General features: G+C 55.5%; 1 protein-coding gene across 1 annotated transcript in view; it reads left to right on the top strand.

The window, feature by feature from the left end:
• Window positions 1–377: 377 nt before the first annotated feature.
• The window catches only part of FBXO42 (F-box protein 42), a 48,802-nt gene continuing 21,363 nt past the window's right edge, over window positions 378–27,816 (top strand). Inside the window, exons 1-4 of the mRNA XM_084300020.1 lie at window positions 378–503; window positions 12,681–12,947; window positions 16,160–16,276; window positions 23,234–23,368. Of these exons, the coding sequence (XP_084156146.1) occupies window positions 12,698–12,947; window positions 16,160–16,276; window positions 23,234–23,368 (502 nt within the window). The 5' untranslated portion in view covers window positions 378–503; window positions 12,681–12,697. The remainder of the gene's footprint in view (window positions 504–12,680; window positions 12,948–16,159; window positions 16,277–23,233; window positions 23,369–27,816) is intronic.

Raw genomic sequence — 27,816 nt, 5'->3', positions numbered from 1 at the left:
GTGCTGTGGTGCCATGATGCTGTGGGACTGTGGTGCCATGGAGCCGTGTCCCCCCGATGCCTGCAGCCCTCTGCAGCCCCTCACGGCAGACCCACGCTCCGGGCACCGCACAGCCCCGTGCCGGTGCAGCGGGCGGCGGCCGGGCCGCGGCTCCCTGCGGGGTACAGGAGGGCGGTCAGGGAGCCGCCCCACACCGCGACCTCCCCAACATGGCGGCGCCCCCGCGCCACGCCGAGCCCTGCGCGCCTACAACTACAGCGGCGCGGCGACCTCCCCATCATGGCGTTCCTCACGTCACCCTCCCGCCCCTTTTCCCCTCCCCAATCACATGACGCGATGATGGGGGGCGGCGCACGCGCAGTGCGCGCTCGGCCGCGGCCGGAGCGGCGGCGGCGGCGGCGGCGGCGGCCGCGGCGGGGAGGGAAAATGGCGGCGGCGGCGGCGGCGGGAGCCGTCACCGGGGCGACGCGGCCGGCACGGCCCCGGCTGCCCTGAGGCCGCAGGTGAGGCCCGGCCCCGGCGTCCCGGGGCCACAGGGAGCGAGAGCGGGGCCGGGAGGGACGGAGGGGAGCGGGGAGGTTGTGGGGGGGGCAGCGCGGGGCCTGCCCGGTGCTGGGGGCGCCCCCAAACCCCTCAGGCCTGAGGCGCTGCCCCCCCGCCCCCCCCCGGTGTCACGGCACCGCCCCGGGTTGGAGCTCGGCTGAAGGGCGGCGGGGGGCTGGGGGTGTTCCCCGTGCCCTCAGCCACCATCGCGCCTTCCTTTTCCTCACGCCCGGGGCCCTGCAGCGGTGCTGCCCCTCAGGCCGTGCCCCTGGGGGATCCCTGTCAGGCTGCCCTGCTGCAGCTCCTTTCTCCCTGCCCGAATAAATGGCATCAGAGGGAGCCCGCCCCGCTGTGGCTGTGGTGGTGACACCGCGCAGGGGGAATCTGGGGCAGTTGTGCTCGCGAAGCACGCCCAGCGAGCTGGGGATGGAAGAGGAAGGAGCGGCACCTGCCCTCCTGCAGAGCTGGTGCTTAGACCTTGCCCGCAGTCACAGCAAGGAGGCTGCTGTTGTTTTTTTTCCCTCCTCCTCATCTTCTTGATGTTTTTGTGCCTCGTAAAGACCTCCTTACAGCAGGGGTGCTGCTGGTGGCCTGAGCACACAGCTGGGTGCCACTGGGCAGTTGGAATACAGCTGGGGGGCCCTTGCTGCCACAAAGAAAAGGAGCCGGGCAGGGCTGGCCATCCCTGAGCTTGGGAGACTTCATAAAGGCATCCATCAAGTGTGGGGATGGAAACCGCGTTAATTATTGAAGCTCTTCTTGGTCAGAGTCTAACAGGGCAGGTCCCCACCTGGCCACGCTCTCCTTGTCCTGGCACAGGGCTGAGAGCGAGACCTGGGGACGGGCACCGAGGTGTGCCGAGGCTGGGCGGTGGTGCAGGAGGAGCTGCAGGTGCTGCTGTGGGGTCGGTGCCGTGCCTTTATCACCGCTTTGGTGTCTGCGTGCACACTTCTAGCAGGAGCAGAATCACAGCTGATGGTGGCTTCACCCGGCGAAGGTGTCTGCGCCTGTTTTCCTTCCGGTGCTACCTGGTGGTTTGCTGCCCGGCTCCACCCAAGCAGCATTTTTTCCATGGTGGCAGGTGCAATTGTCTGCAAAGCCCTCGGGTGCGAAAGGCACAGCGCAGCAGCTCGGTGCTTGTGCTGCTTCGCAGAGCTGTGCTGGTTTATTCTCCCCGGCTCGTAGTGGCAGCACGAGTCACTTGTAAACAGAGTGTGTCCAGCATTCAGGCACTGGGATGGAGCTTTCTCTCTGGCTGTTGGAGAGGCACAAGGATGAGCCTCACCTGCGTGCCTGTGGTTAGCTGCTGGTGCTGAAGGTGGGTTGTCTTTTACCCTGGGATTTTAAGGAGCAGTGGGGATGTGCTTGACCGTTTCCTTGGTCCTGGAAAATGCAGCCAATGTCACTGCCATGCTCAGTGCCAGGAGCGGCACCGAGGCTGCTCCTGGAGCAGGAGGGCACGCATTGGGCAGAGAGGGGGATGCTCTGTACCCAGACCTTCCCAGAAGGCGATTGATTTTTAAATGTATGTTCTCGGGGCTTCGGAGAGCCGCGGGCTGTAGCGCAGCCTGCTCTGCTGCTGCCAACTGAAGCCATTTCCACAGGATGTGACTGAGCGCGGCTCGAACAGGGCTCCCACTTTCTGTGTAAACAGAGCTGCGCGGCTGAGGGAAGTTATTTTCCCTGTGCATTTAGCCATGGCATGGTTTATTGTACAGCACTGCTCCAGGCTTTGCCCTCACCGATTTTTAAGACTGAGCGTGGGTAAGCCGAAAGGCCTCGGTGTGGGGAAAGCCGTGGGGGCACGCAGGGGGTGTTGGGGCCAGGAGCCAGCGCTGGGCACTGCACCTTGGTCCAAATCCCAAGGAAAGGCTTTGGGAGGAGGCCTCTGGTGGCTCTGATGATGGGCTGATAAGCGGGTGTTGCTCCAGAGAAGAGCCCCTGTCGGGGTGGTTTCGGACACGCAGGTGCCCTGCACGGCTGGTGGCATCCCTGTGAGATCCACCGAGGTACCTGCGGCTCGGCCGGGCTGCGCTGCCGCTAGCAGCTTCCCGAGGTAGAGCAGGAATCCAAATCAAAATCGCTTTTGAACCTGCTTATGTCGTAGCTTAAAGAAGAGCGGGGTGACACATCTGTGTCGAAAACTGCGGCTGGAAACTTTGGTATTGTGCAAGATGCAGAAAAGGCGGCTCTTGCCTCCGGGAACTTGCTATTTTGGGAGCTGCACATGTGCTCCGGGAGCCTGGGTTAGTTCACACCGAACTGCGTTCACTTCCCATTTCTGTGGTGGTTTTTAAAATATTTCTCTGCTTGCTAAACACCTACAAAACATGTGTGAATGACAGTGAAAACGTTCATCTTGCCCCTACTTAATGCAGTCCGTGCGATGGTGATTTGTGCCTCTGACGAGCCGAGTCTGTGTGTTTCAGACCCATTTCAAAGTGCCTGTCTTATTTAGGTCTGGGCCAGGTTCACGATAGTTTGCGATGTCGAGGGTTTGAGGTAGGTTGGTTGAGCTGCTGGATTTGTTTGGGGCTTGTTGCTTCGGTACCGAGGCTGCTCTCCCTCCACCCTGACCTCACCCCAGCTCAGGGCTGTGAGGAGCGTGCGAGGGCTCCCAACGTGCGGTCGCTCACAGCGAGCTCCGGGGCTGGGCGCTGGACACATGTGGAAGGAACAACTCTGCAAAACGCCTGCAGAGAAGCTGTGTCCTCCTTCCCCTGCTGTTGTACCGGTCTCGTCCCAGTGGTGCTGTGGTATCGCCGTGGGTCTTTGATGCCTGCAGACCGCGGGGCACCAAATCCCTGCGCCAGCACACGGCGGTGCCCGCCGAGCCCCCCCAAAGGGCAGAGCCGAGCAGCGGCGGCTCCGTCTGTGCCATTGTTGTCACGGCCATTCTGTGGCCGAGCAGAAGGAGCTAAAATTATTTCGTTCCGTTCCTCGTGTGTCCGTCGGGCAGCCACCTTTAATCTGTCCCGCTCAATGCGCTCCCTTCCTGCGTTTGTGTTCGGGCTGCCTGTTTGTTCCCCGCCGCAGCTGCTGGGAGCAGCCCTCACCCCTCTGCCCGCTGGGTGTGCTGCGGGCTTGGTGCAACATCCCCAAATCCAGGGTCGCTGCTGCCGTGACGTGGGTTAGATTTCTTTCTTTCCTCATTTTTCGTAGTGTTTAATCCCCTCAGCAAGCGTTTGCCAAGAGGTTTGTCTCACGGGACGGACAGGTAACCCCTGCTGGGTGCTGCAGCTCTGCCTGGCAGCGGGTTCGCTTCGTGGTGCACTGCCCGTTTGGTTTCTCAAAATAAATTCCTACCAGAAAGGGCAGTGGGTTCTCAAAGAAGCGTGGAAACAGCAGCAAATGCTCCCTGACCTTGCTGGCTGGGTCTTCTGGAGGTCTGTGGGGAAACCGGCCCTCGGGGAGCCTGCTGCCAGCGTTGTGGGGCTGCGCCTTCCTGCAGGTGGCTCGGTTGCTCACCGCGTGCATTCAGCATTGCTGCTGGGCTGCTCGCTGCCCTGAGCTGGGCTCGGACATGCCCCAGGGCCCTGCCCCCAGCTCTTGGTGCTTTATGGCCCTGCTGGAAGCTGCAGTGGTGAGGGGATGTGGGGCACACCCTCCTGCCCCATGGCAGCCCGGGCTGATGGGGCCGCAGTTGCCACCCTGCTGTCTGCTCCCCGTGCTTGCGTTTGTCCTTCCCTCGCCATTGGCTTCTCCTCCCGCAGCACGTGAAGGATCCCTCTGGCTTTAAACACCTCTGCTGTGTGCTGTGAGCCCGCCTGCTCCCTACAAGAGGTGGTTTTATGGGGGAGGCTCATCCACAGACGGATATTGGTGACGGTGAGCGACAGAGGCGCTGCCCGGTGCCAGCTCGCAGGCTCAGGACGGTTCCACGGGCCCTGGAGCTGCCCTGCCTTCGGTCCCCTTCTGCTGTCACCTCTCGGCAGGGTGCTGGCCGTGCCCTTCGCTGGCACCAGCACCTCGTGCTCAGGGCCCCGTCAGCACCGCGCCTTTCTCCACCCGCGATGCTGCGCTGGGGGCACGGAGTTCGGTGTTGGCAGAGCGCGGCGTGCTGGCTGCCCTCCTGGTTAGCATCCTAACCCAGCGGTGATGAATGCAGCCACGTTCTGGGTTTGTGCACAAGAGCCCTCCTTACAAGCCTCAAGACAAGCCCTTGAGTTGTGTGCTGGCTTCCCTAACATCTCGCTGTTCCCGTCACCCGCTTCGATCAGCGCACCTTTGTGTCCCAGCTGGCTGTCACAAACGAGCAGCTCTTGGTGCCCGCAGCACAGCTCCTACAGCACGGGTCAGGGCCGGCAACCCCAGCAGGTTTTGGGTCTCGTCTCTCTGTGTCAAATCCTTTTCTCCAGCTCTGAGAGGAACCAGGTGCTCCCTGTGGTGTCACGGTTGCTGTTTCACAGGCAGCGCACAGCCAGGGCTGGGTAAGGATGGAGCAGAGAGCTCGCTGGGTGCCTGACTTGGTGGTCGGCAGCTTTCACCACGGGCTTTGCGTGAGGAACCGAATGAGATTGTTTGCAGCGGGTGAAGGAACGTGCTGAGGTTCAGCAGGCAGGCACCGCGGGAGCATCTCCTGAAGGCATCTGTGCCCGGTACCCTGCGTGCTGACAAAACCACGGCATCAGCGAGCTCCCATGCAGCCAGCAGTGTGTCTGAGAACTGTGGGCATTGATGGAAATCAAACCTTGGCTGCTGAGCCTACGCTAACACATGGCTTTTTCCAGCACATCCTTCTTTTGGCCTGAGAGGCAGTACCTCCGAGCTCGTCCCCGGCTTGGACAAGCCGTGTCAGGGCTGCTCATCACTTCGTTTCTCAGCCAGGTGTGGTTTTATTTTAGAAAAAGAACAAAATCCTGACCGCGGGGAGCAAGCAGCTGATGGAGGCTGGCAGGAGATCGGGAACGGAGTCACCCAGCACCGTTGGGCGGCCGCGCTCAGCTCGTAGCTGCGTGAGCAGTCCCTTCTCCCAGGTGCTTTGTACGTGGCATGGTGTTACCTGAGCAGGATTTCTTGGACACAAGCAGGCTTTGGGGTGTCTGGGAGTGTAAATCCAGAAGCGGTGCTCCCAGGTTGTGTTTTCAGACTGACTTCTCATATGTTCAAAGCTTGACTGGTTTTTAGGTGCCTTTTCCTGATGACTCGGCTGTCAATTTGCCTGAAATCTGTACAGGCTCTGTCTGATTCCCGTGGCTTTGGTAGGGCTGCGAGATGCCAGTGGAAGGGAAGGAGTGCTGTGTCATTTGTACGGGCTGTCCCCCAAATGATTAATTTAAGGACAGGGCAGAAGCTCGCAGGCAGTACTTGTAAACTGTTTTAGGGCAGGAGGAGGTGGCCGTTCCCAGTAGCTGCTGGTTGGTGTCATCGAGCGGGCAGCTTCGCTGATGGATCCCTGCGAGCAGCTTTGGGTCGGTGCTGAAAGTCGTGTCCGGGCTGGGGGCATTGATCGGGGCAGCCGTGGTTTTGCCCTCGGGCAGCGTGTGCTCCAGCACGCCTCCCTCTAAAATCTGCTGGGTTGTCAAGTCTCAGAGCCTTTTATTTGCTCGCTTTGAGATCGTTTTTCTTTTCTGGCTTGCGTCCGGATTTACCTTCATTTCGAATTTCATTGTGTGTTTGTTTTTCGTTCTAGAAAAATTTCAGGTGAGGATAAATTTAACGAAGAGCTTGCAGGGATCCAGCAGAGGGAGTGCGTGGGCACAAAACGCCGCCGCTTCCCGAGCCTCCGGCATGTGGGGTGGTGTGGGGCGGGTGCATGGGTGCAGGAGCAGACGCAGCCCGCCTGCCTGATGGCTGCATGAGTTTCCCAAACCGGCCAGCTCTGGGGTCAGCTTCCTGGGGTGGCCCCGTCTGTGTGCAGAGCCCCTGCTGGCGCCCAGGCCCGCTGCTGTGTGGCTGGGGCAGTGTTGGATGTGGGGGAGTGGACAGAAACCACGTCTGTAGGTGGCTGGGTCACCTCTGTCACCTCCGGGTGGACGTGGTTGGGTTTGGGGGCTGTCAGCCAGCAGCCCGCGGGTGAGCTCGAGCAGTACCTGGCAGGTACATGACAGCTGCTGTGCTCTTGGTGCTTCTCACGCCAGCTCTGTGCCCTCGCGGAGGTCTCAGCGGGTTTTGCACACCCGGAGCTGTTTCCAGGGCACTCACACCCCCAGGAGAAAGCCTTCAGATCCCCTTTGTCGTGGATGTGCCTGGTTTTTAGGACGCGGTTCCCAACATCACTTACTTAGCGGCTTTCTGCAGTGGCAGCTGGTCTCGGTGCTCGCACTGCCCGGTCTGGTTCGTGGTTTGTTAATATTTTATGAAGCTCTTAGGCCAGTTCTGATGCTTCTGGCTTCCTCCTGTTTGTTCCTTCAGCAAATCCCAAGGACCATTTTCCTTCGTACCCTCGCAGGGCGGTGCTGTCAAACCCTGCAGCTTCCTTTTGTTCTCAGGAGCCGTGGGCTAAGTGAGAAGCGTGCGACACACGGGCTGCCCGGGCTAAAACCCAGAGCAAACCCCATCTCTCTGTCATTGCCAGTGCTTCAATTCTGTAGGAAAACCTGGCCTCGCGGGCGAGGCGTGCAGCAGGAGGTTGGAAACCTGCGGGTGGGATTTAGGAACCCTTTATTTTCAGGGTTGGAGCTAAGTCCCATATGGAGGAAAAGACAATTTCCTGTTGAAAAGCAGCTCGGGGGAAAGGCTGTGCTTCAAAGAACCTGTAAGTGCCTGCTCTGGGGGGTGGCAGGAAGGCTGGGTGCAGGTGTCCCCGCGGCCTCGCTCCTTCATCCTTCCACTGCAGCCATTTCAGGGCCGGTGCCCACACAGCAGCACAGGCAGGATATTGCTCATCGTTTTGTTTCCCTGAGGCTTTTTTTTGACTAAAATTTGTTTGGTTTTTGTTTATTTTTTTTCCCCTTGCTGAACGTGTCTGGCAAATGCTTTTCAAGTGAGCTGGCTCTGACTGCTGCGAGTGTCCGAGGGCCTGAAGCGCCGCGCTATTAAGGTGCATTTAGCTGGGTTTCCCAGGAAACGTGCTTCTGCTCACCGTATCCCTGCCCCAAATCACAAGCAAGTAACTGTGCTGATACCGTTTATCAGCTGAAGCAGTGCTGGAAAAGTTTCCACTCCTTCTTAGTCTTCCTTGCTTGCGTGCACACCCTTTGCTTCGCTCCCTGTGCTGCTGCCCTGGGAGTGCCGTGTGCTCGGTCTGACTGCCTTGGGGCTGGTGACCGAGGGCAGCAAAAGGCAAGCTGGTGGGGAAGCTGCCACGGCTGCTCCAGAACCCTCGGAGCCTTTTTTGACCTGGGTAAGCGAAGAAGCCCAGGTGGTTTTGCTGCCCTGCCGTGCCGCGGGGCTGCTGCCAGGCAGGAGAAGCAGTTGCAAAGTATGAGGAAGAGTCTGGAGCAGGTTGGAGGCAGTTGCTGTCTCCCACCCCTAAATTAACTCTGTAACTGCGGATTGCCAAGAGCAATTAAACGTTCCGCAGTCCCCTTCTCCTTCCAGCCGGAGCAGCCACCAGCAGGGCTGGGTCCTTTAACACACCTTCATTTTTTTCCCAGGTGAGAGCACAGCTTCCACGGTTCTGTTTGGACAGCGAGCTTTTTGTGGCATGTGAAAATGAGCATTCCCGTATGAGTAATGCGCTGTGACTCAGTACTATTGCACGGCTGCTTGTTTTCATTCAAGAACTTTCCCTTAGAGGGTTTCTTTCCTAAAATCTGTTGACTTCATAAGACAGAAAAAAAAAAAAGAAAGTCAAAAACTCTGCGGGTTCGGGCGCTTCTTCGACAGCTGAGCCAGTTCTGCAGGGAAGAGGAGGTAGCTCGGGATGGGAACCACCGATGCCACCCACGCCTGTGAGCTGGGGTCCTTGGGACCCGGAAAGGTGCCTGCAGGTAGGGAAACCTTCCTGTGCCGAGGGGTTTGTGCGAGCAGGGTCCTTACACTGCAACCAGCCTCCGAGAGGTGCTTGAGCCTGGCAGGTTTTTGGTCTGCATTTAATGCTCCTCATCTGTTTGTTCCTCTGCAGTGGCTAATTACTTCAGCAGAATAAATAGCAGGTTCTTAAATATATTCAGGAGGGGAGGGAAGGAATATTGAAGGGCTCAGAGAGGAGGAAAAGAGTTATAAAATGTTTTGCCAACTGGCAGAGCAGCAGCTTTTAGGATCAGCCAGGCAGACGCGATCGGCGCTGGCAGAGCTCTGTTCCCATTGTCCTTCAGCGTTCCTGTAGGTGGTATTTTAGGCTGTCGCGATTCTCCGTTGGTGAGGCTTTAGGCTAACTGTCAAACACTAAAACATTGCTGCTGCTGGGATCTAGAGGCTGTTCCCCTGGCCTGGGGGCTGTGAGGGACGAAACAGATGATGCTTTCGGGGTGCTCGTGTTAGCCCTCGCAGTGATCGGTCCGAGCAGGACAGGGCTGCAGGATCTGTCCTGGCAAGTCGATCACATTGCACACACTTCTTGATGAGCCCCAGCTGTGTAAATCCCTTCCCTGCAGCTCTCCAAGTGCTGGTGTTGCTCGGGTAGGAATTGTAGCTGGATACCAGCTGCAGCTCAGCACAAACATCGCGCTCGGTCCGAACACCAAGTGCAGGACGGGATGCGAGCCGCGAGGGGAGCACAGAGAGCTCCGCACTGCTCTTCAGCTAGCTGCTAGAAACGCTGCCCTGGGATTTCCTCCTGCTGACTGATGGCTGTAGGAGCTGGCTCCTGCCTGCCTGGGGTGTTACAGCCCTTTTTGTTTGGGACGCTGGGCAGGGCTGGAGCACAGGGCTTCTGCCCTCGGTGTGCAAAGCAGACCTCGCCCTCCGGGGGTCATTATTCCCAGCCACGTGAGACCCATGGCTGTGGCACATCATGCTTGAAGGGTTTTGGAGCCAGCTGCCTTTTGGGAGCTGAGCTTATTGATGATCTTTTCCATGAGAAAAATAACACGGTGTGGGTGTGAAAGCTTGGAGGGCAGTTATGTGTTGTGCAGGCACTTGAGGAATGAGGATCTAGCAGAGCAGATGCGTTTGTGTATTCATAATACTATAAAGTGGTCTGGTAGAGCAAGCTGTAATTAAGTCCTGGATGGTCTGTGGTCATTTTTATTTCTTTTGGGGGAACACAGAGGAATTTCCTCGCTCTCCTGAGCACAGGCTGCCATACAGCTGCCCTGCCAGCTCCCTATTCAGCCCGCTTCCTGCGATTTTCCAACAAGAGCTTCAGGACTGCATGTGTGTGTTTAATGAGCGTTACGAGTAAGATGTCTGGGAGAGATGTGCACAGCAGGAAGCTGTCTTGGGAAGCAAACTTAGGGACTGATTTTAATCTGCGCGGTATCGTGCACCCTGCCTGCGGGAGCGAGGTGCTGCTTTCAGTTGGCTCAGCCCCATACGACCATTGGCATCGATGCACGTTTGTTATCCCAGGAGGGATAAAAGCCATCTCTGCAGGAGGCTTCTGGAAGAGGGTTTCGATCCAGGTCTGTTCCCTTACTTTCTCCCTTAAGGAAGCCTTCCACAGCCAGGCACCACCGTTAGACCTTGTCCTCCCTGAGGGCAGAGGACCAGGCAGAGCTCAGCGCGACTTCTCCAGCCCCAGAGCTGCACGCGAGCGCCTGCAGGACCCGAGAGAGCCCCAGGAGCTCTTCCTGCTGCCCCTGCCTTTCTGAAAGTGGCCTCGGAGGTGCTGTCCTGCACCAGCTCCTTGCACGTGATGGCACCCTTAGCTTGTGTCTTCTCCCAGGTCACGTAGATGGGTCCGTGCGCTGTGGTTAACCGGTGTGCTGTAGCTCCTGAGCCTGCTCCCGAGGATCGAAATTGGGATGTAATAATTGTGCTCTTCATAGCTGGGAAAAGTCCTCGTTAGGAGGGCGTTCGTTCTTGCGCTGCTCAGCTGTCATCCTCCAGCAGGTTCTGGACGTTATGTGAGCAGTAAATAAAAGCTGTTGGGAAGCACACAGACGTGACCTTTGCTTCCCAGCCCTAACAGCAGGTTTGTGCCAACCTGTCGAGCCGAGGCTTATGCTCAGCGCTGTCACCTCCAGGTGTCCCGTTGCACCGGCCCCGGGTGCGCTTCACTCGGCTTTCCTAGCACGCCGCACGCTTCTGGGGTGTGAAACACCTCCGTGCCACCTCTCCCGATGTGCTGCTCCATTCCCCCAAGCCGTGAGGCCGGTGCTGACCCCGCTTCTCCCGAGCTCCTCGGCTTGGGCACGACCCGAGCGGCCGGGGCTGCAGGCTGGGGAGCCTCCGGCTTCCTGCAGCACTGCCCGAGGTGGAAGGAGGCACATATGCTTCCTGCCTGGAGATGTTTTTGCTTGGAAAAGATCCAACCCATTGCTTTTTAATTATTTTTTTTAGTGTGATTCTTTTTTTTTTTTTTTTTAGTTTTCAATTTCTTAATCTTTGGGAGTTTGTGCATTATCTGCTGTGTAACGCAGCCTGCTGACGCAGCAGCACTTATGTCAGCGCGTTTTGGTTTCAGGCTTTCTTTGTCATAACATTGACTCCAGGAAGGATTTCTGACACCGGAGAATTTGCAGAGCATCTGGTAGCGTGATAACTGGAAGTTTAATTTTGACTTGGTTTCTGCTGAAGATTGACAGCCCCCAGGATTTTCTGAAGCTGCTTCATCAGGGAAGCTGACAGGAGCGGCGGTGACGCTGCCTCGCGGGATTTCTCTGCCTGAGAATCGGTTGTCACGGCCAGCTCTGTGCTCAGCGCCTCCGGGCTGCTGCCACACGGCTCTGCTGCCGGAGCTGTGCCCTGGATTTACCTGGGGAAGGGGCAGGCTGGGGAGGGGACAGGTTGGGGGGACAGTTTGCATCACTGGAAGTCCTCTACAGCAGCTGAGGTGTCAGGAGGCAGCCAGGTAACTCAACCTCCTCCTGGCTGTACCTGCCATGACACTAAGAGCTGGGTAAAGGCGAGGTGGCACGGCTCACAGCCAGCCTCCTGCGCGTTGTCTGAGCTGAATTTGGGCAATTTTGCCTCATTTCCCCTCGTGAGGAGCCGGTCTGCTCTCTGGGTTCGCTGTAGGTAGAATGTGTCCCGTAGCCTGGGGGCCACGGGCTGCAATGGGATGGATTTGGGGCCTTTTGGTCCTGCACTGGTGGGTGCTGGCGCTGGCTGCTGGCAGACAGGGGCTGGGCTCTGCTTTGCAGCGGCCGCCACGGGTTTGCTGACAGCCCGTGAGCCATGCCCGTAGCCAGGCTGGACGTGGCTGCTCGTTAAGGTGGATTTACTTCGGGATGGATTTCTGTCATCGGTGCCGAATGCTCCAGTCATCCAGAGCACGCGAGGCAATGATATCCCAGCCTGTCATCGGCAGTAAATCCTGTGTTGTTTTTTTCCTCACCTACCCCGAGCAGCCACTTGTAAGTCCCATAAAACAAAGAAGCAAATGAGGGACACTAAATGAGAGCGGGACGGGGCCGTTCCCCCTCTTCCCGCAGCAGCATGTGCTCCCTGGGAGCCCCAGCACCACACGGAGCAGACTCGCTGCCCAAACTGGTTCCTCAGGGGAGGAGCGGCTGTGAGCTGTCCCTCCTGTCCCGCCTGGCTCCCCGGGGATCCCGGTCCTGCCCCCAGCCCTGTGCCAGGGCCCGGCACCTCCTCACCCCACAGCTTGGTGCTGCCAAACCGCGGGCAGCTGCGGGGACACCGCCACCACCACGTCCTGCCGGGGCCTGCAACACGGTGGTGGCAGGGGGAGGCCGTGGGGAGCGGGGCTGTCGCAGGCTCTCATTCCTGCGGTGGGTTTTCTTTCTTCCTTTTTGCTCTCCCCGGTGCTGTCCGCAGGCAGCTGCGGGGCTGAGAGATGAAGAAGTGGCCTGGGAAAACGCTCCGCGGCCAGAGAGCGGCGTGACGTGTTTGCTTTCCCAGCAGAGGCGAGCCTTGCCCCGCCGATGGTGGTGGTGGTGGTTAGCGTTTGTTTGGGGGAGGAAAGGTGCCGAACCTTCTGTCTGCACGCACCGGCAGCTTGGTCTCGAGCTCATTCCTAAACTGCGCGCAGCCCGCTTCAAAGCCCTGCAAAAACCACGGCCCTGACCCGGAGCTCGCTGGTGCAGGGCTCCGTGCAGACCTCTCGTGTAACGTGCGCGGCTTGCAGCTGCCTTCCTGGTGCTGGTGGGTTTCGCTCTTACCTCGGTGTTGTCTCTCTCCCCAAGCTGTGAAGTGGAATGCCATGGCCAGCTCCTCAGACAGTGAAGATGACAGTTTCATGGCCGTGGATCCCGAAGAAGCTGTGGTCGAAGGGACGATGGAGCAAGATGACGAGCCCCACGCTGAGCTGGAGGTGGAGGAGACCAGGCATAACAGATCGATGTTGGAGCTCCCCGAAGAGGTTTTGGAATATATCCTGTCCTTCCTCTCACCGTACCAGGAGCACAAAACTGCTGCCCTTGTCTGCAAACAGTGGTATCGACTAATCAAAGGTACAGATGGCTGTAGTGAGAATGCGTTTTTTTAATTGTGGGGATGTGGCTTCATGTTCCAGCTGCTCTTTGCTTTGCTTTAGCCTTGCCTTTATTTTCTCCCTTTTAACTCAGAAATCTGACTTCTGCAAAATGCCTGAAAAGCAGCTGAAGCCTCGCCTTGCTGCTGTGTTGCCGGTAACTCCAGTGCTGCAGAACGGAGCCCCTCAGCCGAGGCAGCTTCCTGCCGTCGGGCTGGGTGTTCTCTTTTGAAATAGGAACGAGCAAAACCCCAAAACCCCCACGACCGGGCTGCTCGCTTAGTACTGCTTCTGAACGCTGCCCGTACGCTGCTAACGAGCGGCGCTCCTGACCTTGCGTTCAGGCTTCCTCTCCAACACGCACAGCAGTGCCCCGCTCCCGGCATCCCATGTCTAATGGGGCTGTAATTGTGCTTTGTTTGCATCTTGCTCAATAATTACATTCCCAAAGCCTGTGCTTTTGGTTGGGAACAAAACCGTGCCCGGTTCTTACAGCTCTGCCGAAGATAAGTGGCAAAGCGTAAACTGCATCTACATTAGTAGAGATCTGCATATGCAGATTTCCTGAAAGAGTAGCCCTGAGATACAGATGCTTCGCTTTGCCTCTGCGCAGCATTAATTCTGAAGCCTTATGGGGATATTTTAATGCTAGATATATGTGATACGACAGAGCTCTGCTTGTAGCCTTGCGCAAACCCTGCCTGCCTCTTGGCTTCCAGTGCTCCTGCAGACAGCGGCGATTTCTGTTACATCAGGTTGTTGGACACATGAGGTCTGTTTGCAGGCTTCATAAGAACAGGCGCTGGGAGAGACAGCCCTGGTTAGATCTGTAGGAAATGAGGCAGGCTGCTGCGCTTGGGTGACTTGTTTCTTCTGGGAAACGCAGAGCAGGTGTCAGGTGAGAAGGGCCGCGCTTTCTGCCTTTGGCGCTGCGTAGGGCTGGGCAGGTGTGTGGGGTGATGTCTCACTTGTGGACTTCCTTGCACATGTGAGGCATTGCTGAGATTCCAAGGATTCTCTGCCTTGCCCAGAGTTTAACAGGCTGGAGGTTGAACCAAAATGCAGCTCCTTCAGAAGTAAGCATTGCACAATTACTTTTTGGCATAATTTTGGGCCCACGAACACGCAGTGCTCCGGTCCTGCCGGCCCAGCGGTCTGCACCTCTGCTGAAAGGTTTTCAAGTGCCCATGGCCTTGAGTTGCTGCTTTCTCACACATGCTTGTTCCTGAAGCAGCCTTAAGAGATGCAAAGGATGCAGCTGGAGTGAGCAAGCAGCCGGTGATTCACCCCAACAGAGACTGTGGGAAACGTCCTGGAGTGTAGGGGAGGGAAGAGCAGCCCAAGGCGCCCCGTGACATCGGCGTGAGTCTGGGCGGCGAGAGGTGCTGGGCAGCCACATCATCTTTGTGGTGGTTACAGTGCAAAGGGAGTGTAATCACCAACGTGTGCTCTGCAAAGCAGAGGTTACTCAAGGTAAATGCTTGATTTCTTTGCTACCAGTCAATTTTTCCTGTTTGTCAGGATACATCTGCTCCAAAATCCTACAGTTCAGGTTACGTTTCCCGTGTGTCTCTTGGGGACCAGCTGCTTGAAGACCCAGGGTTTCATTTTTTTAAAGCTTCCTGCTGTGTATCCCTGAGTCTGATTTCTTGCCGGGGGTGTTCCTGGCACAGGGCTTACGGTCAGCAAACTCTCGGGGAAAAATCCCAGCAGGTTCTGGCACCTTGAGTGCAATTGCTGCCATAGCCCGGGCTGCCAGCGAGGACGGATCCAGCCCCTTCGGTGTCAGGGCATGGTGAGGCTTACACGCTGGCGTTGGAGGTTCTGTTAGCACCCAAGTGCTAGAGGTAAACGGTGTTCAGCTAACCCAGGATCTGCTCTGCACGCTTTCTTTCTCAAAACTGATGTTTTGCTGCAGAAGCGTGACGGGCTGCATCCTCTCCCCGCGGCTCTGTGCTTTGAGGCAGCAGGGCTTGTGGGCGCAAGGCGGAGCAGGTGCTGGGGCCACAGAGCATCTGCTGAGCTGCTGCAGTCACAAGGCTTCACCAGCCCCTTTTCTTCCCACGGCAAGCAGGCTCTGGCCCTTCTCTGCACAAGCAGACACGCGCTCCATGCACAGGATTAACCGTGGCTCTGCTGCTGGCCTGCACCACAGGAGCTGGAGCCACCTCCCGTAGGACAGGTCAATGCCCTGGCAGGCTAAGAAGGAATATTTTCACCTGACACGTGCTGCCTTGTGTCACTGGCTTCCCCTCTCATAGTTACTGTAGATTACTGTCCAGTAGCTGCAGGCATTCTCTTAAAAGTTCATTATTATGTGCTGTTTGTCCTCAGTGCTCCGTTAAGGCCTGTGTGCTCCTCTGGCAGAAAGGTGCGCTTACGTGCAGCATTAATTGGGGTGTGATTAGCCTTGTGTTGCAGCAGAGTGGGCCAAAACCCCCCCTCTGCGAAGACATGTCCCTAATACGTGGGATTTGTGCTTAAATACGTGTTTATAGTGACCTGAAGCGTGCTGTGTGTAGTTCCATGCTGAAACAGTCCTGCTGGCACCTTGGCTTCCCACTGCCTGGCTGCGGCCAGGTGCTGGGCTGTTGGGATGCCAGGTTCGGCCTCTTCTCTCTAGAGACCTTCCTTGGCAGCAGGTGATGTTTCTGCTGTGCTGACTGCGGGCTCCCTGCCTCCAGCTGAGCCTTCGCTGGTTGTTACTGCTCGTGGCAGAGCAGCTCAGTCCGGGGAGAGTTGTGTGTTAGCAGCTGCCTCCTGGCAGCGGGGCAGAACCGCAGCCTCACACACACCTATCCCAAAGGCTTGGCTTTACCAAGCACAGCTGACGAATAGCAAAGGTGTGGTGAATATGTGGAGTGAATGCTGATTTCTGCGTTTGCAGAGTCCGTGTTCTTTATTCTTTTGACTCCTCTGAACATCCACCAGTGTATTTATAGCCCAAATACAGGGGTTGTTCTGTAATTGCTATCATGCTGCTACTCACCGCACACCACCGAGTGATAATTTGTCATTTGCTTTGGCTTCTCCAAGCTCGCTGCTTCCTACAAAGGCTGTCAGGCGGCGTATACACACACTGCTTTATATAGGTGTGTTATGTGCTGGCTTTGGATGCACTTGTGCAACTGTGCAGACACTGTCTGTTCTTAACATGCCTCAAATTCTGCTGACGTCTCGTCTTTTCTCTAGGTGTGGCCCATCAGTGTTATCACGGCTTTATCAAAGCGGTGCAAGAAGGAAATATTCAGTGGGAGAGTCGCACTTACCCCTACCCAGGAACCCCCATCACTCAACGCTTCTCGCACAGTAAGTAGCTGCCCAGAAGGGCTCCGCTCGCCCCTCGTCAGCTCGGAGTTACCGTGGGAAGCTGTAAGGAGGTGTTTGCATTGTGTCATTCGGGGCGGAGTGGTGGCGCACGTGCCTGTTGCTGCAGCAGAGCCTTATCTGCCCGGTGTAACGCGGCAGCTCTGCCAACACAAGCACTTTACACAAGAATAGGGATTCAGTAGCTGTTTGTTGTCCTGGGCTAGAAAGAGGAAATGTTAATGGAGTTAGGAAAAAAAATCCCACCCTGTTTTTTGCAAATCTTACATGCAGACTTTACACAGCTCCCCTTCAAGTCTGAGCCCTGTCCCCTTCAAGAGAAACCTCCAGTCCAGTGGCTGTTGTAGCCGGTGAGTTTGCCGACCCGCTGCACGTAGGGACGTACGCTGGCCGTTTTACGCAGCACATCGTCTCTTACGCCTGTGAGCAACAGCCTGGAGGAGGCTGAGCGTGGTGTGCTTCAAAACAAAACACAAAGGGCTGCAGATGAGAGGGACTGAGGCAAGCACGCTTGTCGTGGGTGTGATTTGCCGATAGAAGTCAGCAGTTCAGTTGACAACATTGCTTAATTTATGGCTGAATTTTTGCCCTGCTTCCAAGTTTCTGGAACAGGGAACGGGTTCCCGTTGAGGGAAAGCTACTTAAATAAAACTTATTTGTGGTGCAGTGGCTGTGCCAGGCACCATGTTGAAATATGACAAAAATTCAGTCCTTGTGGCTTTGTCGCTGGGTCAGACCTCTTTGGGAGACGGCTCTTCCGGGGAGCAAACTTTGTGTTCACAAAGGTAAATAAACATGATGTAAGCGGTGCAATTCCAAGAGCAAGCAGTCATAAAATTTTCATATTCCCGAGTAATAATTTATGGAACAACCAACGCACAGAATGTGCAGCCCAAAAAAAGCCTAGGGGATGTTCTGGTGGCAGCATTCTGCTCAAGGATTTGTGTCCTCCTCAAACTTCAAAAAGGCACCACGTTTCATCACCCGTTTTGAAGTAGCAATGTTAACAAAGTGCTTCCCGATGACGTGCAGATTCACGGGTGTTTTCCCTCAGTTAGCTGGTGGTGGCGTCCGTCCTAACCGGCCTGTTTCTGAGGGGGTATCTCACCTGCACCGTTTCCACCCCAGTGCCTTGGAACAGCTTCCTTGTGCCTGGCGAGCTGTAAGGATAGCAAAGAATCACCCAAAGAAGGCCCAAATATTATGCCAAGGACTTGCTGCATGTGCTTTCGTTTTTTCTGCTGCCCAACAGGGGCTTCCTCTTGCCACTTGCTGCAGCCTGAGTTGTTTCACCAAAGCCACAGCTCTCAGAGCCTCTGATCTCCATCAGCCTCAGTGACACCGTCCTGGCTCTGCTCAGCCCTTGGTCACTACAGAAGCGTTATTAATACACTTGGTGTGCAGAAAGCTAATCTGGATTAACTTGTTTGCTGGTTTAAAACGAATTATTTTTGAACAGTTCTCCAGATCTGCGGTATCTGCTTTCCCTACAGCAAAGCCGCGCGTGTTTGTGGGTGGATTCCAATATCAGAGCCTGGAGGAAGGTCTGATCAAAGCCGGGCTGGGCTGAGATTCCTTTCTGAGCGAGAGGCTAGAACTGAGGCAACAAATCATTAATCACAATGCAAAGAGGATCTGAAAAACCTGTGATCTCAAGTACTAATATGCAGCGAGGCGAGCTAAGAAGGGGAGGTCTGGGAAGGGGGGAGTGAGGGAGGGTTCGCAAACCATTTTTTAGGGGTGAGTCGCCAGGTTTCATGGGAAGACGTCATCTGCCGGGTATGAGTGCTTTGAAGTCAACGGGCAGCGGTAGCATGGAAGGATTGGCCAGGGCTGTCTCTTTTTTTTCCCAAGATTTATTAGAAATATCTCAGAAGTGCTAATTTGGAGCCAATATTTAACATGACAAGTGAGAATTTTAAATAGTTAGAGGTCATCGTCTGCTATAAATTCTGAACAACGTAATTGAAAAACTGTTCGATAAGGAATAACTAATGGGGTTACCGTTGTTTTATGGGGAGGAAGCATTTGTCAAGGCCTTTGATCATACGACGAGTGTGGCTGATAACAGGCTTTATGGATGGGCTGTAGCTTTTCTAAAGGATTTAACCAGAGCTGCACAACACTATGCAATTATCGGCGATGCTGTTCTTTGGGATTTAAACACAGGCTTAGTGGAAGATGTGCTTCGTGCATAGGTCTCTGAGATGAAGACCAGCGAGGTGTCTGAAGGTGGAAGGTTTGCAGTAGTCATCTAATTGTTGTCTGTAGCCCTAATGTATAAGCCTACAGAGATCATACCAGAGCAGTGACTCATGCAGTTAAATAACTGGCTGCCCTCGGAAAGTGATGTCAAAAGGTGGAGGAATGCAGAAAAGGAAAGGCAGCAAAGGAATGTCGACCGTTGAGCCAGAAATATTGATCCTTTGATGGAGGAGGTGGCTGTGCAGTGACTAATTGTAACTGAAATGTTTCCGCACGGTCTGGGGCGCATGGTACCAAGGTGATGACTAATTAAAGCAAATTTACCCTGAAAGACGAGGGGAAAAACTGGAAAGATGTTTGTTTTACAGGACGGGCCACTTCCCAACCAGAGCAAGGGGACCGAGCAGCTTCTGTTATCTCCCAGCTTTGCTAAATATATCGCTGCCTTCTGACTGTACCGAGGCCCTGGTCTGACTGCAGCGGGGAAATTGTAGAGAAGAGGGGGTAGGTGCAGGATTCCTACACACACACACACACCCCACGCAGAGGTGGAAGGCAGTTGCAGAGCTGAACTTCCCGAGGTCCGGAGCATTCTCATCGTGCCGCAACTTGCGGCGCAGTCGGCGTAAACACGGGTGCCAGCCAGCGGGCCCGGGCCCTTTCATCCTCAGCCCTGCCTCCCGGCGCTGCGCTCGCGCTGCCTCCCGTGCCAAGCGGGCTGGGCACAGCCAGCTTCTCCCCGCACAACCCAGCGTGCCTGGAAGGATGCTGGCAGCTCGGCAGGGCGCTCCTGGGAGCACCGCTGAACACAAGTACAGGGGCTGTAAGGCTGGGGTCGCGTTTGAAGGAGGCAGGGAGCTCTTCTGCACCATCTCATGGCGCTGCATCTCCTGCCCTGAGCTAAGGAAGCACGGGAGCTCCTTCGGGCTGGCGCCATCAGTAGCTGGTGGGGCCGTGTTGTGGGGCAGTTTCGGAGCCAAGATGGCCTGACAACAGTTAGCAGCAAAGCTGGGGTGCTATTTTCAGCTGGGAGCCATGTAGCAATGGGAGTTCAACAGCCAGCTGACTTCTCCCCCCTCTCTCTGATGGGGAATCTGACCTCTGAACTTGACTCCCATATGTATAGGTTACTTTATTTGATGTAGTTGACGTTTAAAAAGTCAATGCCCTCTAATTATCACAAAGGGCATGTGTTTTGCATTCAGCTTTCCCTTCCCAGTTATAGTCCATTGATCTTTATTTTGGTTGTCTCACACTCTGGGTGAAAAAGCTCTGATGCTTTGTTCGTGGCTGTTGTGCAGCACAGAGGGAAAACAGGAATGTGTTCAAAATAAGCTGCCTTTGCAGTCTGTTTGCGTATCGGTGTCTTCAAACATCAGAAATATTTATTCTTTTAATTTCCAGTTACAAAAGCACGCCATCTCTGCAATACTGAAACTCTGGGACGCGCTGAATTTTACTGGAATTTAAGTCCTTTAAAAAGAAATACAAATCCATCCCAGGGTTTCAGCTTCTCCTTGCTTTCCACCCAACAAAGAGCTGAAAGCACCACGGATGCACATCTTCCTCCCAGGGTTTGTTCTGCACCCTGAAAGGCTGGTATCAAACCGGAGTTTTCAGTTGTGCTTGCGTTAATTACTTTTTTTCAAACTGATCTGCCTGCCTTGGCTTCAGAAGCTTTGAATGGCTTGCTAAGAAGAAGCAGGAAGGCAAAGTTTAAATTATTTTGGTCTAGGATTAAAATACACGCCGTGCGGACGTCATGGTGCCTGTCTGGCTGGCCGGTTTTTTAAATCCAAATAGAGGAGAGGAATGTTGCCACCTCCCCTCGAAATAATAAATGAGCTGCGCTCTGTGTGAAAGCAGGAGTCGCCAAGGCTTTGGCGTGGGGAGGAGGTGAGGGGCTCTCGACCTGTCACGATGAGGTAGTGATCAGATTTCTAAGACAACAGTAAGCTTTCAAGAAACATTGAGCAGATCCCCCCCAGAAGCACGTGTTGCTTCGCACCAGTTGTGAATTGCACGTGCTTCGGGGGCAGCACTGCCTGGTACCCTCACCTTGCTGAGCCGTAGCAGCCTGCGAGGGCTCGTACCGTGCACAAATGGTGCCGGGGCTAGGCTTGGGGAGTGGGTGAGGCTACAGAAATGCTTTTGCTCATTACTCCTGGTCCCACTCCTTATTCCTTCCTTGTTATTCCCGGTTCTGCTCCCGGGAGACGTGCTGGGGGGTCATGCAAACCTCCTCCGCCCGTGTCGGTGCCAAGGCAGGCCAGCTTGCATCCCAATCCAGGTACCTCCTGCAGCCCGCGCAGTTCCTGCGCCACTATTTACATTGCTCAGTGTATCCCCCACCCGAAAGGCAGCTCCGCAGGTATTTCGCGTGGCGTAGGTGTGTATTATACAGCTGGGCGAGATGTGGTTTGAGATGAAGCCTTCAGCTGCAGGTAAGGACCCCGTGCAGATGCACACGTGGGGTTGCTGGGTGGTCCCGCGCTGCCCTCGCACATCCCCCAGCCCCGCTCTGTGGCCACCTCCGTGCCCCGGCCTTCCCAGCAAGAGCCAAGGGCGTGAGGGCGGCCGGCTCCTCGGCTCTTTTCCTCTCCCTGCCCAAGGGAGGCCGTCAGCCCCTTGGTTCCCTCCAGCCCAGGTGCTCTCGTAGCGGTTCCGTGGCGGTACGAGCTCCCCCGGAGCAGTCTGGTGTCCTGTCAGTTCAGCTAACCCAAATCTATTTTAATTTTATGGCTCGTGGAGCTGGTGAACAGCCACGTACAGCAAGTGGTGTGGAGACAGAGCAGGAGCGGCGCAGCTTGCACCCTGCCCTGCCCGCACCTCAGCTTTGGCTTCAGCACGGAGTAATGCTGGCTGCTGGAGCTGCTGCGCTCCTGTGCTGAGCTTACAGACACAGCGAGCTTGAATTTCTCTTTTACATTTCTTTTTTTTTCAAATTCCCTTCCCAGCTAGAGCCCTGCCCTCCCCGTGCTGCTGATTTTGCAGCCTGCCTTGTGCTGGTTAGTTACGGAGTCGCGTGGTCCTGTGCACAAACACCCACCCTGGAGGGGCTTCTGCGTGCCCCCGTGTGCTTCTCCGCATCGTACCCGGGGTCGTACGCTGCCCTGCACCAGGGGCTGCCTGCCTCAACTTTGCCTTTTCCTTTTGCTCTTTGCCTCTGTGCGATATATCGCTTGTCATGGTGAGGGCGATGGTTCCTGCTCCCTCCAAGCCCCAGGTGATTCCCTCATCTGAACACATCCAAGCAGGTGGGTGCCCAGGTCGGAGCACGCTGCTTCCCTGGCATAGCAGGGCTTGTGCTGTGGGACCACAGGAAGGATTTAGTGTTTTGGGACTATCCGTGTTGAGTTTGTGGTGACTGGGGGCTGTTAAATATGCCCCTGGAGATGCTGTGACCAGCAGAGCAGCTCCCTGCTAGGTAGGTCAGGCTTCAGCAGCAAACTTGTCCTTCCTGCAAAAGCCGTGTGCTTTCCTTTCCAGAGCTCTGCAGGAAGAAAGGGAAGGCTCTTTGAGAAAACCCAAGAATTGAGATTTTCAGGCTATGTCAGGTCAAGGGAGGATTGAATTGCTAAAAGCAGAACGCGGCCGAGGCGCATACCTGCTGCTATGGCTCCTCTTTTCAGGTCAGAGGATTGGCAGGTGACAACGCCTGTGCCAAAACTGCCCGTGGAAATTTAATCCTTGCAGACTTAGAGTCAGTGTGTGCCTGTCCATCAGAGCCACCACCAAAGGACAAGCTCCTTCTCCCTGCGCCACCGTCCTGCCCCATACGCTGTGCCCTGGGCCCTGGGCCCTGCTCGTGAGCAGTGGGGGAGCCCCAAATTGCCGCGAGCATCCCACGGTGCGGGGCTCAGCCCTGACAGGGGGGTGCTGTGTGAAGTCAGCGGGGCTGGGGCTGGTTGTGAGAGGAGGGAGACCAGGAACCGGGGAGCGCCGCTCGTATCCTCAGCGCCTGTTGTGTTAATCACAGTGGTTTGACTTCCTGAACGCGTCTGCATCGTGCTGCAGTGCTCACACACATCCTCCGAGGCAGAGGAGCTGCACCATCCCCGTCTGCTCCGTGTGTGTAACTCAGTGCTTGTCAGAGGTGCCTGGGTGCCACGGGACACAAGCTGGCTCAGCACACTGAATTTTTTCGCTGCTGAGTTCGGCTTTGGGCCAAAAGCTCTCTCTTCCCTGGGTATCTCAGCGGGGTTGTCAAGTGTTGTGTTTCCTCCTTATTCCCCTTCGTGCTGCCTGATCCTGGCCCCTAAGAAGCAAAGGGGATGCTCGTGTGAGATGCCTGTGTTTCAGTGGCACTGGGTTGTGATGAGATAAGGAGAAATGCTGTCAGCTTTGAAAAAAAGAACAAGCCACCAGGCGTAGGTGTACAGGACTGTCACTTAGGAAAATTTGGCAGCCCTGTAAGCAATGTGAAATAGCTTAGAAAAGGTAAGCGTGCTGAAAGCGCTAATCATAGCTAATCTAATTAACTGTAAGCTTCTAAGGCAGCTTTCTTTGCACTTTCAGGAGCAGGTCTGCTTGAGGGGATAATCGTCTTAGAAGGTTCTTGCTGGAGGTTTGCACTGGTCGGGGATACTCCTGAGCTGGCCCGTGGTTTTGGGGTTGCTGTAGCCTGGTTGCTTTTCTCCTGCCTGAATCCCTGGACTGGGGGGAGGAAATCTTCTTCACCCAACCCATGAAGACAGGAGAAGGACGAACTAATGGTGGGTTTCTTTTCCCTAGGCGCGTGTTACTATGACGCCAACCAGTCGATGTACGTGTTCGGGGGCTGCACGCAGAGCAGCTGCAACGCTGCCTTCAACGACCTCTGGAGACTCGACCTCAACAGCAAGGAGTGGATCCGGCCCCTGGCATCAGGTGAGGGGCAGCGCCCGGCCGCCTTCCCTAGCCCTTCTCCCACTGCCCTGCTGCTAAAACCCTCGTCAGATCTCACCTGTAGGACTGCGTGGTCCCAGTCTGTGTTTCCCGCATGTTTTATCATTGAATGGTTTTCAGGTCACGTCCTTTTCTGCCAGCCTGTGTGTCCTCTTGCCCGCAGCAGTGCGCTGTGAGGCAGGCTGAGTTGTTTCTGGTTTTCCTCTTTGTCTGGAGAAGGTGTTCAGTGCTGGTTCGTGCCACGTGGGATGAGTGCCACTTAACTGCAGTCACGAGAAGCTGTGCCAGTTAAGTGGTGGTGTCCCAAAGCTGAGATTTTTTGAGTGTCTTCGGTAGTTGCCACTTAGGTATTTTGAGGAGTGGATGAGACATGCCCGTGCTGGCTACCCACAGCAACCAGGAAAGCGTGGGAAAACAGGTACGTTCCTGCAGTCCTGCTCTGAGCGGAGCAGGAAAATGCCACAAATGATTTCCCACACTGGCTTTGAACTCCAAGTGTCACACACGAGATGTGTGTTTTTCATATATTGCTGAATTTGACTAACATAACTTTGACAAAAGCAGAATTGGGGGAAGCTCGGGGGGGAGGGGGGAGTATAAAACTAGCCATTTTGGCAAAAGCTTTACATTTAACGAAGAGAGGGAAGAACAAAAGGAAAAGGAGCTCAGCACCCATCAGGCGTTCCTTGCTGAGTTATCTGCTTGGGTGCAGACTCCCTCTGCCCCTGCTTCATGCTCTGTAAGTATTGTTCCTCCAGTATTGAAGATTACTTAATTGTTGTTTCAAGATGTGTTTTCCTGTCTAACATTTTTTTTTGTTACGAAGTTCTGTGAAATCAAGATGTCCTGCGTGCTGGTGTTACTTGAGAACTGGTCAGATGTAACTCGAAGTGTTAATGCGCGGCTTGGTGTTGGTGGGCTATACGTCTGCACAGGCTTTAAACATTTCAGTTTGATCTTTGAGTCTGCCCGTCCACTGCATTACGTCTGCAGGTGAGAACTCAGCAGGCTCGGACTTAAAATGGAGGAAGAAAATAAAGCCCAGTGAATGCTTGTGGAAACTGGCTCTTGCTCTTCCTCCTTCCGTGCCGTAGAGCTCGCCTGCTCCTCTCCCTCTGCTCAGGGTGGAGGAGAGGCCATGGGTAGCATAAACAGGATACTGGGCTGTGCAGACCTCTGGTGTGACCCGGGACAACTATTCTTGCAGCCCAGCGAGTTCTTCCGTCGGATTGAATGTGGGGCATGACTCGCAGTTAGCGCTTGCACCGCGTTAATGAACCCAGCCGCCGGCACCCAGCTCCGCGTCTCAGTCACTCTGTTGGTATTTCACAAAGTAGAATTCCCACTGCCTTACTAACAAATAGCGCCGTTAAAAGAACAAGTCCTGTGGGAATATGTGTCAGAGTTAAGTCCCATGGGAAGATCCCCCGAGGAAATATTTCTGCATGCTGTCATGAGCGCATGGAGCAAGATCAGATCGCAACTGAAACTTCAGGCAGTCTCACCGAACAGAGAGCGCTCTTGTTCGTCGGTCTTCAGAGAAGATGAGTCACCCGCGCTTGTGCTGGTGGTGGTTTCTTGCACATAGCTCCTTTTTGGTGCCCTAACCAGGGTGTTGGCACCCACTGCCTGGGAAAGAATAGTGGCTGGAGGGGGCAAAAGCAGAGAGCTTTGAAACTTGGAGTCAGATGTAAATAACGCAGGAGGGATCTTAAAAGGAGAGCTGACGTTGATTGATTAACGCCTGCTCCAGCACGGGGTGTGTGCGAGCTAATTGCTCCTGGAGGTTGAGGAGGAATTCCCACCCCTCTGCTCTATGCTCCGTGGGGTTTGTCTGTCCCCGGGGTGTGACGGTGGCTTCTCCACCAGGCCACTTCTGGCTCAGAGAGGTGTCATTGTGCACAGTGACCCGTGCCCTTAACCAGGGGGTCCTGGAGCAGGACCATGGCACCGGGGCTGTGCTAAAGGCCTTGGATCCTGCCCAGGGCCGTGGCTGCAGTGAGCTGGAGCAGCTTCATCCCTGCCCCTCATGGGGCTTTGCCAGGAGAAAGTTTTTTTTTTTTGTTGTTGTTGTTGTTCTCCATACCTGCTGTTTTCATTTGGGTTTTCTTACTTGCGGGCATCAGATGAAATGACATCAGAGCTGGGTAATTCATCCCCACCGTGAGCTGCTGCACTGAACCTAGGAGTAAATATTTAGCCTTCAAAGAAATAATTGGCCCATGTTTCTTTAGTCTCGGAGACGGAGGAGGTAGGTAATTGCTTCAAAAAACCCTAATTTTTGAGGTTTCAAAGTGCTTTTTGCTTAGATCTAAAACAATGGCATTGACTTTTTACTTATTAGACCGGAGCAGAACAAGGGAGTTAATGCCCAGCTTTTATGTAGCGCTTCTTGCTGGTGGGGTGTGAGGCTTCCCAAAGGCGGGTGGGCAGCAGCATCTCTATTTTAGGCACGTGAGCAGGAATGCCTCTAAACTCCTCTCCCTCAAGCTCTCCTGGCCACTCGGAGTTACTCTGCACCTCCTGCACTCCCACACGCAAATCCTGCTGGAGCAGGAGGGAGCGCAGGGAGGATTATGGATAGCCCTTGTGTGTGGGAGCCCTGCAGGGGAGTTACCGATGGAGACAGGCACGCAAGGGTGTGCAGAGGCAGCTCAGCCCTCGTGTGGTGTGCGTGGATGTGGGGCGAGGCCGTCCGCAGCCCGAGGGCTGTGTGTGTGCTGTGTGTGCTGTGTGTGCCTCTCCAGGGCAAGAAACGTGCAACAGGGGCTGCCTGGCCACGGAGGAGAGGTCCTCGTGTGCTCTCAGCGCCTGCTGCTGGGATGTAAAATTCGTCATTCCCAGCTGCAGAGGAGTTGAAGCGTGCACAGGAGCTCACAGCGTTTCCTACGCAGGGCAGCAGCACCGTCTCGTGCTGACGTGTGAGTGCACAACTGCAGCCACAGCGTCCTCCTTGGGCCGGGGACCCCCCAGGCAGGTGCTTTTCTCCATGAGTGCTTTCCTCCAGCATCAGGGATGCTTTCTTTGCCTTCATTTGCATCGTTAATCCAGGCTCTTCTTTGATTTTTGGCCCCTCTATTTGCAGAGGCGAACCTGATCGAGGGCTGGAGGTGGCTTAAGCTGGCGTTTGTTTATCCAGCTGGAGGCAAGGGTTAGTCTCAACTCCTCTGCAGCTCAAGCCACAGCACGCTGCTCTTGCAGCAAGGGCCCAGGCAGGATGACGTTGGTATCGATAGTCCTCTGGTGCTCCCTGAAAACAATTTCTCATGCAGCTGAAATGGCTGTGGAAGGAACCAAAAATTGCTTAAAAATGGAGACTTCACAGCCCTGGCCCAATGGGGCAGTGCAGGAGCTGTGAGGCCTTTGGCACAGGGCTGCTGGCACGTGGAGGTGGCCAACCCAGGGCTCAGCCCCACGCTGGCAGCAGGGAAGACTTTCCCTGTTCCCTGCAGGTCTGTGAAACGCTCTTCCTTGGGATCCCTTCTGCCTCTGTGCTGTGAGATCTGTGTGGCAGCTCCTGGGAGAGGCTGCCCCAGCCATCAGCGCTGACCCAGGCCCTTCAACGTCATCGTCCCCTCGGTGTTTGGTGTTCGTGTCATCCTTGGGCTGCTGCGGGTAATTTATAGGCAGGATGGAGAGCGTACCCCCAGGCAGCTGTCTTTCTGGCTTGCCCCTGCTATTTCAGACTCCTGAAGCAACCGTGTGTTTCTGCAGCCTTTCTCCTTCCTGTGTTTGTTGGGTTCTGTTCCTCAGGAGCCCTGCACTTGGCCTCTGTGTGCCAGAGCCGTGCGCTGAGCTGGGAAGCACCTTTGGAGCTTTTGCAAATCGGAGAGAAAAACGCCGATAGCTTTGCCTGTGCTCCCAGAGGCTAACTGGGCAGAGGTAGACAGTTTTTTTTTTTTTTGAATCAGGGTCTTGTACCGTGCTTATAAAATAAGGAAGGACAAAACAAAGACCAGATCTTTGCAGGGAGAGGAGCGCTAGCCAAAATCATGAAGACCCATCCTCCCTGCTGGGTCTCCCTTACCACCCTGGGCCGAGCACCGTCCCCTCCTTTGCTGCCATCGTCCCTCCAGCCGCAGGAGAAGGCGAGAGAGCCCCAGGAGTCGCAGTGCCACCCTCCAGCAATGTGTTTTCCCACTGCTCTGCTGTTGCAGCAGCCCCGCAGCCCCGCGGCTCGGCTCTTCCTGTTTGCTGCGCGCAGCCTTGCCATGCAGCAGCCCGGCCGCCCTTCCTGCAGGAGGGCAGAGCTTCCCAGCGCTCGTTTCCTGGTGCTTTTGTCTCCGTGCAACGAGGCCGCCTTAGCTTTGGCTGGGGAGATGGGAGCACTTCTCATCTCTCCCAAGATTTCAGATTAAAACAGGCTGGAAGGCGATGCTCGGTGGTAGATGCTCTGATCCTCTCCGTTCATTTTAGGACATTGGCAGTGC

This window comes from Netta rufina (assembly GCF_964035555.1).
Source record: "Netta rufina genome assembly, chromosome: 22".
In the NCBI taxonomy this organism is placed as follows: domain Eukaryota; kingdom Metazoa; phylum Chordata; class Aves; order Anseriformes; family Anatidae; genus Netta; species Netta rufina.
The sequence above is the reverse complement of the archived record's forward strand: the minus strand, read 5'-3'. Positions and strand labels throughout refer to the sequence as shown.